Genomic DNA, 14,125 nt, shown 5'->3' on the forward strand with positions numbered 1-14,125 from the left:
CATAGGCTTTGTTAACAAATGACAAAATATCAAAATCCACTTATAAGAACCTGATGAAATTTGGCAGAATTGCTGTTAGTACATGTATAATTCCACTTTATATAAAGGAAACAAAAAATTAAACTTGCATAAAGGAGTTTGTCACACTTAGTAGAGTAACATTGCTTTTTTCTTACTACACAGTGCCCACAACTCTTAAGGCAGAAGTTTGGAAAAAATTAACATAATACCTCTCATTGTTGATTGGTTACATGTACCACATGAATAAAAAAATGGAAATCAGAAATGTTGATGTCGGGTACGCAGGCATTTTGTGGGAAGGGAGGATATACAAATCTCCTAAAAATACTAAAAAAGCTGATAATAATGAAGGAATTTAATACTGGATATTAACCAGCAAAGGAGAGTGGATTCTATCTAACTCACCTATTATAAAATCTACATTTTAGCATAATTCAGCTGTAAACGTGGTGCTCTAGCAGTGCACTATTCTTCATAAAAAAGACCAAACCAAGCAGTGTAGATTTTTGTTGTACACTGTATGAGTACATTTGTGTAAGGTCTTCAGCCTGCACACTTGCTACATTTGTACATTTTTTAAAAATAATTGTTTGATATCAAAGTGCTTTTTATCTGCCTCTTTCACACTACCCATAATACACCTTGTTACCCTTGTTTATCTGATACATAGTGACTCAAGGATGACATGTCTTGGATGGATGTAGGAGCTGGCTGTACAGAATGACAGTTCACAACATTGGTAACTCTAAGAATGGCAATGTGTACTGCCCCCATGAATAAGAACCTAGATTTTTCCAAGTTTTTTTTTTTAATTTATTTATTTGCATCACTGATTTACATTACTTACAAAGTATATAAATAAATGATTACATTGCTGCTATACAGTAATTACTTAAACAATCCAAATCTATAATACAGAGTAGCCAAAGTAACTTATTAAGTAGCTCTTGCATACTCACGCGCACCCACACACACACACATGCACACAGACGCACTACGCACATTTACTGATTATCCGCCTAGGAACATCAAAAGAGCCTCTAGAGAGTTAGTGTGATTGCTGTTCTCTGCACATCTCGACAAAGGAAATAAAGATCATTTTCCCAGATAAATGCTCCCCATTTTGCATTGAATTTTCTTAAAATCCCAGTTCTACCTCGCATTTGCATACAATCGGAGGTCACGTGAGATAGCAAGTATGCGATATCCGAGCTCAGTGCAAGTTTGGTGTCCGAGCGAGTCAGTTGTGTAACTTATAGAGAGAGGTTCTTTAAGGATTTTTACTGCGTTTCCGACGTTATTCTGACCGACCGTTCCTGATGTCGCAGATAGGCGAACACGAGGCGCTCAACGACGACCCGCTATCGGATGAAGTTCTGGACGAAGGAGAATTACTCAAAGACTCTGGAGAAGATAAAAATATGGCGGCCGAGCCTGGCACAAGCGGCGCGAACGTTTCGCTGTCCGCTGCCGACTTTAAGAGTCTTTCCCTCGCAATATTAAATGTGTCAAAAAGACTCGATAAATTGGAGGAAAAGCCTTCTACGACGGGTAAAGGCCCTGGCAAACGACCGAGCCAGGAACATCAAAATACCGTTCCCGCCAAAAAGCCCGCCAAAGAATGCTCGAGCTCCTCGAGCGAGCAAAATACCTCGGATAACGAGGATGTTCAAACACTCATGGCTAAAGTTGGCGGCGATGTTGACGATCTCGGTAACGGGGACGAAGATGAAACGCTTACAGAACTACAGAAAGAGTACGAGTCTGAAGACTCTATCGGGAAGAACATTCAAAACCCACAATTTGCCAAACTCCTTGGCAAGATGTTTCGCAATCGTTTGCCAGACAAAGTCCTTAAAGAGAAGCTCGAGCGACAAGCTCGACCGGAAAACTGTGAAACTGTAAAACCCACACGTGTCAACCCGGGTATTTGGCGAAAACTTCGTGAGCACACGCAAAAGAGGGGACTTACAACTGTACAAGATGCAGCAAGCCCTCGTTAAGGGTATAATCCCGGTCGCCCGGTTGACAGACCTGACCATGTCAGAAAAGCATGGGTTAGACAAAGAGGGCATGCAGCTAATCAAGCAATTTGGGCTTGATGCCCTGTCACTACTAACGCATGTAAACTATGAACTAAACATGCAGCGAAAACAGCTCATGAAACCTGACATTGGCAAAGATTACGCCGCCCTTTGCTCACCTCATGTACCATTCACAGACCTGCTTTTTGGTGACGACCTCCAAAAGCAGTTGAAGGACATAGGTGATGTAAACAAGATTGGTGCAAAGGTTCAAAACCATAGAGGATCTCAGAGGAATCCTTCTGGTTACAGCAGCAGCAATACAAACAGACACACTTTTTCTCAACGGAATCCAAAAAACTCCAAAGGCCAAACATTCAGACCTTGGCGTCACAAGGAGACTCCAAAGATGAACCCAAACAAGAGGTCATCGCAGTAGCTCATGGTCTTAACACGGTAAATTCTGCTGTACAAAATTTTGTTGCTGGTAACATAGCTCATCACTTTTCTGAGTGGAGGTCTATTACCTCAGACCCAAGCATCCTTGAGATTGTATCGGGCTATCTTATCGATTTTGAACGGTTACCATACCAAACATATGTGCCCTATATAAAATTTTCTAAAGGTGATGAACACATTATTGCAGTAGAGGTTCAAAAACTTCTTGATAAAGGTGTTTTGAGCAAGACAACACACTGCAATGGAGAATTCATCTCTTCGGTCTTTACAAGACCAGAGAAAGATGGGTCTCATAGACTCATCCTGAACCTCAAAAATCTTAATGAGTTTGTTACTTACCAGCATTTTAAAATGGAATCCCTCCAATCAGCTGCCCAACTACTTAAAAAGGACTATTGGATGGCAGTTCTAGACCTCAAGGATGCTTATTACTCTGTACCGATAAATCTCCAGCACAGAAAATACCTAAGGTTTGAATTTAACGGAACCCTTTACGAGTTTACTTGCTTGCCAAATGGCCTGGCCTCGGCCCCTAGGGTCTTCACCAAGCTTATGAAACCAGTCTATGCAACACTGAGATCTAAAGGATACCTAATAGTGGGTTACATAGACGACATATTACTAATGGCAGAAACACCAGAGCAGCTATCGCAAGTAGTTGCTGACACGGTTGCCCTACTCAGGGCACTTGGCTTCACAATCCATGATACTAAATCTGTCACGACACCCTCTCAGATAGCCAAATGTTTGGGATTCATATTGAATTCTAAGAATATGACCATCTCCATGATCCCGGAGAAGGCTGATATTGTACGATCTAAGTGTCACAGCCTTGTGCAGATACAAGGTCCTGCTCAAATCCGAGAGGTGGCCTCAGTTGTGGGTTTGATGGTATCCTCATTTGCAGGAGTGTACTATGGGCCATTATTTTATAGATCTCTAGAGAATATCAAAACTGATGCACTGCAAGCAAATGGCTGGGATCTTGAGGGGAAAGTAACACTCTCACCCCTGTGCAAACAAGACCTCCTTTGGTGGATAAATAATGTTGACCAATATCCACAAACCATCACACCACAAATCCCACATCCAACCCTGACATCCGACAGCTCACTTACGGGCTGGGGGGCAGTGATAGAGGGTACCTCAAGTGTTGCAAGTGGTAGATGGTCATTCCAGGAATCCCAACTTCATATTAATTTCCTAGAGTTAAAAGCCATCCTTCTGGGACTGCAGTCACTCTGCAGTCACCTTACAAATTGTACCATCAAAGTGCTTTGTGACAATACAACTGCAGTCTCGTACATCCGCAGTATGGGTGGCTCTAAATCTAGGAACTGCAATGATATAACTAGGGAAATTCTCATCTGGTGCATGCAGAGGCAGCTGGCACTATCAATCTCTCACATACCAGGGAAATTAAATACTGAAGCCGATAGAGCTAGCAGAGAATCACACAACAGTAATACAGAATGGTCCCTAGACCCTACCATTTTTGATGAACTTAAACTTAAATGGGGCGATCCTGAAATAGACATGTTTGCATCAAGGCTGAACGACAAAGTGTGTCCATATGTAGCCTGGAAACCAGATCCAGGTGCAGCAGCTATTGATGCATTCACTCTGGATTGGTCCAGATATAAACTTATCAATTGTTTTCCTCCTTTCAGCCTCATAGGCAAAGTCCTTCAGTTTATCCAAGAAAGCAGAACAACAGCCATACTTGTGTACCCATACTGGCCAACCCAGGTGTGGTACCCACAGCTCCTACGGTTGATGAAATCTCCTCCAATATCAATCAAAATGCACCGCAAAACCATTATTCTCCCGCATCAACCAGAACAAGTCCACCCATTATATCCCAAACTTCAACTTCATGGATGTCTCTTATCAGGGCATCCTTAGCTGCTCAAGGCATAACGGGGGAACCTCAGGACATCATCGTGGCGTCATGGCGAGATGGAACCCGCAAACAATACTGCACATATATTACAGCCTGGTTAAAGTACTGCTCTGATTGTAACATCAGCCAAGTCAATCCCAAGCTGCAATAAGTCCTTGATTTCCTTACTCTGCAATCTAAACGTGTGGGATATAGTGCGGTTGCAACTGCCCGAAGTGCACGGTCAAGTTTCATTAAAGTTGATGGTGTAAAAGTGGGTGACCACCCCTTGGTGTCAAGGTTTATGACTGGCCTGTTTAATCAAAAGCCATCCCTTCCACGCTACTCTGAGACTTGAAACCCCCAAATAGTGCTTAACCACCTTAAGACATTTCCAGCCATTGATGATATGTCACTGAAACAGCTTACCCTGAAACTGGTCATGCTTATGGCCCTATTGTCTGCACAGAGAGTTCAGACTTTACAGTCCTTGTCCTTGGAAGAAATGAGTACCCTACCTGGAAAGTATGTCTTTCGCATCTCTCCTCTGTTTTAAAACAAACAACTGCCAAAGGGGGCCAGAACAGACATTTACTACCCGTTACTTTTCATAGTTACCCCCTGGACAAACGACTGTGTATCGTGGAGCTACTTTCAGCTTATGTTAAAAGAACCGCTCCTCTCAGGAAAGAGACAAAGCAGTTGCTTATTTGCCATGCTGAGCCTCATGGACCAGCTTCAAGGGACACAATATCACGTTGGATAAAACAAACCATGAAGGATGCGGGAATTGATACTACGGTTTTCAAACCCCACAGCACTAGGGGTGCCTCTACTTCAGCAGCTAAAGCATTGAATGTTCCTGTTCAGGTTATAATGAACACTGCTGGATGGCGTTCTGATTCTACTTTTGCCAAAATCTATGATCGCCCTGTCCTAACTGCAAACAACTTTGCTGCAGCAATTCTGGGAGATAAGAAATAATATATTGTAATCTCAAATAACTCCCTTCTTTGAGCCAGTGCATATTCAAACAATGCCTTATATCGATATCAGTTGTTGTTGCAGTACTTACTACTATCATGTAAGAGGCCTATTACAAATACATATTATGTTGTGTTCATTCACCACTTCTTGTTGTCTGAGTTTTCTGTGGCTTTGAGCTTTAAAGTCTCACGTGACCTCCGATTGTATGCAAATGCAAGGTAGAATTGTTAATTAAACGAGACTTACCTGTAAGTCGTGGTTTGATTGAGATTCTACCGTAGCATTTGCAGGAATGAGGAGGTCACATCCCGCCCTACCCAATCCCTATTGTTGGTGACCTCTCATTCCTGCTTTGTCAAAGCCCCACAAAACCGCTTTTAAGACTGAGCTCGGATATCGCATACTTGCTATCTCACATGACCTCCTCATTCCCGCAAATGCTACGGTAGCATCTCAATCAAACCACGACTTACAGGTAAGTCTCGTTTAATTAACAATTTCAATGGCATAACGTCTTTCATAATCAAGACAATTTAGAATGGTTTGAAAAAAGAGTTCCCCATGAAGGGTTAAGGCCTTTTTGTTTGGAGAAATAGATGTGATACCTTGCGATTAAAAGTGCATGATGGAAAAGCAGGTTTGTAGTATTGTTCACTAGGCCTATGCAAGACAAAACCGGGAATTCTTCGTTACGAAAGCAAGAGCTGTTTTTCAGCCAGCCATTTTTCCTAACTTTTACAAGGGATAGAGGTGCTTTGGGTTAAACATGATTTGTAAGCTAGTTTACAGAGAGCTTCAGAGGGTAATAGGCTTCTGGTGTCGGTTTTAGCACCTTTCAAATTTTGTGGACAATGTTTTTGCGTTTTATATTCGAGACAGAGTTAGCCTAAAAAGGTTCTTATAGAAATGGTACATATACATGTAGTTAGCACAAGTTAAGGCTAATTAGTTTCTTCAGAAAAAAAATGCAATACAGCTAAGAGTATATAGTGGGTCAGCTTATTATTAACTGGCTTGCCAAAAGGCGGGCCAAGTTCATAAAATGCCTTCATTTTTTTCTCCCGTGTGTATTTCTAGCAATTCCTGGTGGGGGTGTGACGTCTACTCTTCAAATCCTGACCCTAGACCTATTTCACACCCATACTTATTAGTCAAAATGTAAGGCAGTTCCCCTCCGGGATTTTCTGTTCACAAAATGTACGCTATCAATAATAAGTTAGTAGTTACTAATTATTATTAACTACTGACAAATCCGGGGGGGAGTATTCCTGGGACTTCATGGTGGGGGGCTGTGTTGTTTTGCTCTCCAAATCCTGACCCTAGACCTTATTTCAGATCAATACCTATGAGACAAATGTAAGGGAAAACTCCCCCGAAAATTTTCATTGTTTTTACTTATGGTGATAAACACTATAAATTATTAACTATAAAGCACATTAAGCAAAGGCAGCGATTAAATGAAGATGTGTTTGAAGCTAGCGTAATATGCTTTTTCATCGTCTCCTTCAAAAGATGCTATGATGAGTACCTTTTGTGGTTTTTCTTAGTTTATTTTTGTTGAAGTTTACACTTTTTGATGAGTTTTTTCCCTTCCAAAACGTAATTGCAAATCTCTCTCTGTGTGTAGAGCTCTAGTGTGGGTGTGTGCGTGTGTACGTCTATTGAATAAAGATGTCTCTCAAGCTATCATTGGCACTTTTTTTCAGTGCATTTTGCAAACGATGGTAGGATGGGTTGCATTTGAGGTTTGTCACTGCTTTATGTTGAAGTTTAAACCGTTTAAAATGTGACGACCAATGTCTCTTTTTATCTTATTGCAATTCTTGCTTTGCATATGAAATGCCATTCCTTGCTCATTCTAGATCACCACGTCCAAAAAAAATTTATATATATGACTACTAGGACAGTTAGAAAGGCTTTAAATGCAATATCAAACAAAAATGAAACCTAAATTTAATTTGCTTTGTTAGTTTTAAGAACCAGAATTGAGAAATGTACTGCTCATTAATAGTGGTTTATGACCCAAAGAAAGACAATAATTTTTGGAATTTCTGGTTAGGTCAAATCAGTCACGTAATACTGTCACACTTTATTTCGGGGGGCAGAGAGATTGGGGCAGGGGTGTGTGAAAATAACGCTTATTGTTCCCTGCTTAGAATGGCTAACTGGCTTACTTTGATTCATAATGGTGGAATTTGAAAAGTTACAGCCTCGATTTAAAAATGGTACTCATTTTTCTTGTTACGAAGGTCTTTCAAAAGGGTACAATGTTCAGATGAGTTTATGTTTAACTCTCTCATGAGATGCTATGGCACACAATGGTCATGCAGAGACAATGTGATGGCCTCGACAGTTTGTACAGACACCTTCCCAAGAAAAAAAAAATTTGCATACCAAATTAGAAGTTATGTAAAAATGACCAGATAAGGAGCTAAAGCATTAGTCCAGCTGTTATCGACCAAAATTGTTCACTTTTATGATAAAAGCATGAAACTTTGCCAGATTACAACCAACCCTAAGACTAACATTTTTGGATATGGAGCCAAGCCAAATTCAACACTGGACACGAGTACTGCGCAGGCCCTAAAATGGCCTACATGAAACGAGGCTGTTAGTGGGAATCCTTCTAAAATACCATTTTTGAGTGTTTCTGTAAATGAAATTCGTAGATGTTGTGGAAGAAGACATTTGCTTTACTTTCATGCTTTCTTTGGTGTCACGTGACCCCTCCTTCCAAACATGGTGGGCTATTGTTGGGTGTCCTGTGCTGAAGCTGCCTTCTGTGCATTTGTGTGTTTAAAGGGGTGAGGAGGGGCACCTTTTCAGGCAAGTTCAAATAAAAACACTCTTGCAATTATTGTCCAATTATCAAAGGCTGTTTTTTACCATACAAATGCAAATCATTACATGAAAACGAGGCAAAAATCTTTTCAGCGGTTTGAAAAGCATCCAGTTAGCCGTGCATGCAGTCATCTTGAGTTGGATTCATAGACCATTGCCTAAAAGCCTGAATTGATCAAAAATTCTGATCGCACGGCGTTTTTACAGAGTTTTTTCTCCACAGACGACAATCGAAAGTCACATGACATAGACTTTTTCCTTAAATATGCCATATTGAAGGAATTGAAGAGCCCCCCTTTCTGATAGTTGTATCCTTAGATAGTTGTAGATGTCACTGTATCTTAAGAGTAGGTTGTACACCAGTTTTGCCAATGGTGAATAGACACCGTCCCAAAGAAGCAGTTTTTCTTTCATTTAATGAGTTCATAGCCACAGACTGCCACGATATACCCCTTAGTCAAAGTTAAAACCTTTAGACTTGTATGCCTCAGAAGTGTTGTTCTCTACATATATCCCATTCATACACTGCTCGACAGGTATGTTGCATGAGCACTACTCGAGTTGAGGAAACACTGTGGAGGTCACTTTATCTTCTTTTTCACTTCTCGCCTCGTTTTATTGAAGATAATGAGGGCTGGATAAACAAACGCAAGTGCAAGCCGAATAAACCAATTGAACTAACTCTTTCCCCAAACGATTTTGTTTGCACTTAACGCTTGTCAACCAGGAAAAAAACAAGGGCAGCCTACGATCTAGCTGTCTATTTGGGGCTATCGTGAAGCGTCACGTGCAAACTGCACTCAAAAGGAGACGCAAGAGGGAGGGGTATTAATCGAGAGAGCTTGCTCGCAGGCTAACGCAAACGCAAGGTAAAAAATGTCTGTCCGACGTTATGGGATCTACGATAATCAAATGGGCTTGTGTATCTCACTGTGCTTGAATTTGCATTGATTAGGTGAAAATCGATTGTCCTTAATTTCTCTTTCAAGAAACATATCCCACAAATTTTTCGATTACATTCATTCAGTTGCCAAATGATGTCAGGGATCTAAACACCAATGCTAGCTTAGATCAGGACTCAACGCCCACGTGACACTGAGATCATTTTCTTTGGCGTCCATACTTTACATGGATAACTAAAATAACTAGCATCACCTCATTGGTGGAATGGGTTCTGATGAAAATTTTTGATGATCACTCAAACTAATATGAGATGTCTGGACTACGAAGAAATTGTCAGCCTGTTTCAGTTTATGCAAACAAGATGCAAGAGCGTTAACTTATGTTTGGTGGGATGTGTGCAGCACAGTTTTAAAGTATGCGGAATAAATTTTCTTAGTAAAATCCCATTACACCAGTTGAATTCTCATCTTATTCATGGAAAGATTTCACTGTTTCGATTATTATTCTTCACCGATTTTAGAAGGGTGTTTCTGTTTTGCTTTGTACATAAATGGATACACAGATTCGTTACTTGGTGCACCTACCGTCATTTTGAATAAGATGACTTGCGGTTATATAAGCAATGAATGAGCCACACCCTTCTTTTCAACTCAGTTCTGTTACTGAGCTGCTGTTCATCTGGTACCGGTAAACTGCCTGCTGAGCATTTTGAACAATATGAAGCTCGCGGAGTATGAGCTGAAACTAATCTTTGTCATTACACATGGCGCCAAATACCCCAAGCAGCCTGTCTACAGAAATAAGTGGCTCGTGGAAGAGATTAAAATGCTGTATATAGAGTGGGATAATAAAGCCGCCCAAGTCACAAAACCCCATACGAATCTCTTCCTACCCACTGCAAATCCTTAGCATTTTAAATTTTTCAGCAGTTTCCATTTTCATTGGTTACTGATTAACTGGTCTGTTGAGGATACACACCTAACTCCCCTTTGATGTCTGCAGTAGAAAATTCACTTGTGGGTGTAAAGTTAGCGATAGAAACCAGCTCTAATGGTTGGATGTTTGGCTATTTTCCTTTGATTTGGAACTTTTTTGTCGCATAAAAGGTCAACTTCTCTGTGGCTGGATAGATGCACAAAACGTTGACATTATGAACTTTTGTGGTAGAAAAAGATAACATTTTTCTCGGCTTAGATGAGTACACGACCATGGATTTCATTTCTGTACCATTTTAAAATATTATAATTCTTCCAATATAATTGGTTATGAACCTTTCATATGAGGTACACTTACATTAACCGAGAAGTCGATAATTACTTCGGCGGGCCGGAGCGCGAAGTAAAGGATTCGCGACGCTCAGGAATGTATCAAAGTTGCAGTTTTTTGACAAGATTGGGCAAGCAAAGTCTGTAGGTTTTCGGCTCTATTCGGCTATTTGACGAAGTGAGAGCCGAATTAGTTCGAGATATCTCGAGATCACTTCGATTTCTTTGATTTATTCTTTAACTTTTTCGAGGAAGAAAGAATTTCTATTTTGGTCTTCCCGGGGTTTGAACCGACTCACCTGCGTGACCCGTCTGATCAGAGGAGACTCTAAGTTGAGGGATTAGCCGATTGCGCCACTGCGACCCAAGGTACTTTGGATAGTGAAAAATAGTTATGAAATGATGCACTAGTTTCGGGACAAGATTGGGCGTGCAAGTTCGTGACTTTTCGGCTTGTTTCAACTATTTCAGGTAATGAGATCGGACTACTTCGTGATATCTTGAGATCACTTCGAGTTCAGTCTTTAATTACTCGATGAATAAATAGAGGATATTTCGTGGCCGCGCAGAGACACGAAATTTCTCTTCGCGTGTTGAAAAACATTTCACGAGTGAGCCCTCCTTTCGAACTGTTTTATGATGAATTTAAAGTTACAAAATGCTGCACAGACATTTTGTCTTTGTTGAGTGTTAGGTAGTAAAATTGCTTTCATGCGTTGCGTGACTTTCTCGAACGCTCTCTACGTTTTTGGATTACCATGAATAATTAATTAGGGCATGTTTACATTTCAGCATGAGTCAGCAGATTTGCATCAGTTACTGAAATCATAAAATATGTCGAAAAGCTACTACTATTTGCCTGTTTAGTATTTTCTAGAACCTTATGTCAAACGGTATACAAGTTCCAAGCGAGTTCTTTTGACGAACTAAGTTTTTTCCCACGAGCTGGAGTGCTGTGTTTAGTCAAGTGTGACGACGGTCGATTTTCAGGTTCTATGTTTACAAGTTGGCGGAAGCCGTAAGATATCTGAAGTTCAAGTGAGAGTTTGTTATTATTGGCAGAGGCTGTTTAGTTTTACTCAAAGTTCAAGTCAAGTTTGTGTTGGCGGATGCTGTGTTTTAAAGCTCTGTAAAGGCTATGTTCCTTTGGTGTTAAACTTCCTTGTGTTAATCCGACATCCTTGCGTGCTGATAGTCAGTGAATAATTATCCTCAAAACATTCGAACTCGTGACTTTAAGTTTTAGCCAATTCCATGCTCAACGTAATTGACTCCTTACCCATGCCTTACATACCTTTAATCAGTACATGAGACTGCTATGCTGTGTTTGAAGCCTGATGTGACTAAGAAAAATAGAGAATTGTTTCTTAGAAGGATTTGTATGGAGTCATCAGAGCATAACTGGGCTAATATCGCGGAGACAATTTGTTCTGAAATGCTAGTTTTTGGCAAGTAGGCCTCTTGGATGTTGCTCTTTTCAGAATATCCTGACAAATCCCATTATTTCACACCTTACTCTTACCATATTTGATTTCTTACTATTCCTCCGCATTTACAATTAATTAGTTCCACAACCACGACGCCGAAGTGTACGCTAGCTCCGTAGCGTCTTGTTGAATTTTAAACTTTCCCTAATCATAAGATAACGAGCGCTCTTTGGACCCAAAGTGTACCGCCTTAGTGTTGCATCACGTCTAGTACAATGACTTGAAATGCTCAAATCATACATGGTAATTTTGTGAAAATTATTCTAAAATTCTCTCTCAATCGAGTGGTATTGTAGTTGCCTACAGCTCGTGTGTCTAAATTGTAGTTTATCTGAGAAATTTTTCAAGCACCGCATCTTTTGCTGCTGCTCCTCAACCAATGAATTCATTGCCCTACGCGATTAGGAGTAGCCCCTCAGTAGCATCTTTTAAAAAGACACTAAAGACATTTTTATTTCAGAAAGCTGTGACTTTATGTGCTTTTTAATCTCGTTTTTAGTAGGTTTTATGCAGTTTTTTACGATTTAAGTAGTCTAGGTAATTTTTATAGTTTTAGTGTTGACAGAATTGTTTTAACTCTTTTTGGTAGGTTCATGCACTTTATGCATGTATACTTTATGCAGTCGTGGTAATTTTTTTTTGAAATATTTTTATTTTTAAGCGCTGGTGAAAATAGCAATATTGATATCGGCGCTATATAAGTATTTATTATTATTATTATTATTATTATTATTATTATTATTATTATTACTATTCTTATTCTTATTACTATTATTATTATTATTAAAGACTACCGTTAGAAATATGAGTAAAGTTAAGCTAATTCCTTCATCTATTTCAAGTAGCTCAGTTGTTGTTCAATTATAAGGGATAAGCATGCACTTTAAACATACATGGCAACAACTTTGTTTTTTTTTTGTGAAAGCGCTCGACGTATTGTTAGGGAGCTGAGTTTGAAAGGCTTGACTTCTTGTCCTTAACGGGGAGAAACATGCCTATTTTTATTACATTCAGATTGATCATATTTTTTTTATTTTAATGTGTTAATATAAAATTTAAATCAATATCAGTTTGGTAGCTTTAAATTGCGTATCTCAAAAATGGCCTCCACAAGACTATCCTGTCATCTATTTTTTTAGACATAACAAACAGAAATGTGAGGAGGCACGATCACTTGCTACTGCATGACCTGTTCATTTTTACCTCAAAAACTGGCATTTCTTCAAAATTAAGGGGGGAGAGCTATTTGGGCCGGGCCACCTCCTGGATTCAGCTCTGAACCTTGTAATTGACTTTGTTAATAATTGAAAGGAGAATAAAATACCTTAATGCAGTATCGGATCGTAGAGGCAAGAAACTGGAGGCTAGCTTTTAAGATCATCAAAAGGATTTTTGCCTTGTTTTTGAGCGGCGCTTTACATTTAGATGGAAAACAATAGCCAGAGTGCCATACAATTACAACTTTTGATCAGTTCAAGCTTTTATGCGATGTTATCTGAATCCACCCCCAAATGACCACACGCAGTGCTAACTGGACGCTTTTCAAACAGTTTAAAAGATTCTTGCCTTGTTTTCATGTGGTAATTGACATTTGTATGAAAACAAATCCAACCCTTGATAATTGGAAAATAGTTGCAAGAGTGTTATCATTTAAAATTGTGTGAATCGTTGCCCATTCTCACCCCTTAAAACGCACAAATGCACAGAAGACAGCTCCAGCACAGGACACCCAACAACGGCTTCGCCATATTTGGAAGAAAGGGTCACGTGACACCAAAGATAACATGACAGCAAAGCAAATGTCTTCTTCCACGATATCTACAAGTTTTATTTACCAAAACACTTAAAAACCGGTATTTTAGAAGCATTTCCACTATCAGCCTCGTTTTCATGTAGGCCATTTTAGGGCCTGCGCAGTACTCGTGTTCAGTATTGAATTTGGCTTGGCCCCATATCCAGAAATGTTAGTCTTAGGGTTGGTTGTAATCCGGCAAAGTTTCATGCTTTTATCATAAAAGTGAACAATTTGCTATATTTTTGGTCGATAACAGCTGGACTACATTGACCTCATTGGCATATAAATTTCAGTTGGAGTGACAAGGCACCTATGTCTCCAAAGAAAACTCTGAATGCTGACTTATCTAATATTTACCTTAGTGTACAGAATTTTTTCCATAATTAGATAAGAACCTGTTTCAAATTTTAGGCTAAACAGGTTCTTATATACAGTGTAGAAGGGGGGCTTAACTGGCTCAT

General features: G+C 39.8%; 1 protein-coding gene and 1 pseudogene across 1 annotated transcript; both read left to right on the top strand.

The window, feature by feature from the left end:
• Positions 1-1,209: 1,209 nt before the first annotated feature.
• LOC140951069 (uncharacterized) lies at positions 1,210-4,564 on the top strand (annotated as a pseudogene).
• LOC140949518 (uncharacterized) lies at positions 2,856-4,409 on the top strand. The gene has a single exon (XM_073398680.1). The coding sequence runs from the start codon at positions 2,856-2,858 to the stop codon at positions 4,407-4,409; it is 1,554 nt and encodes a 517-aa protein (XP_073254781.1).
• Positions 4,565-14,125: the final 9,561 nt, after the last annotated feature.

The sequence above is a fragment of the Porites lutea genome, chromosome 10, assembly GCF_958299795.1.
Source record: "Porites lutea chromosome 10, jaPorLute2.1, whole genome shotgun sequence".
In the NCBI taxonomy this organism is placed as follows: Eukaryota; Metazoa; Cnidaria; class Anthozoa; order Scleractinia; family Poritidae; genus Porites; species Porites lutea.

Excerpts from the sequence above, each read along its gene's own strand:
- LOC140949518 (XM_073398680.1), top strand. The coding sequence starts at position 2,856 with ATGGAATCCCTCCAATCAGCTGCCCAACTACTTAAAAAGGACTATTGG.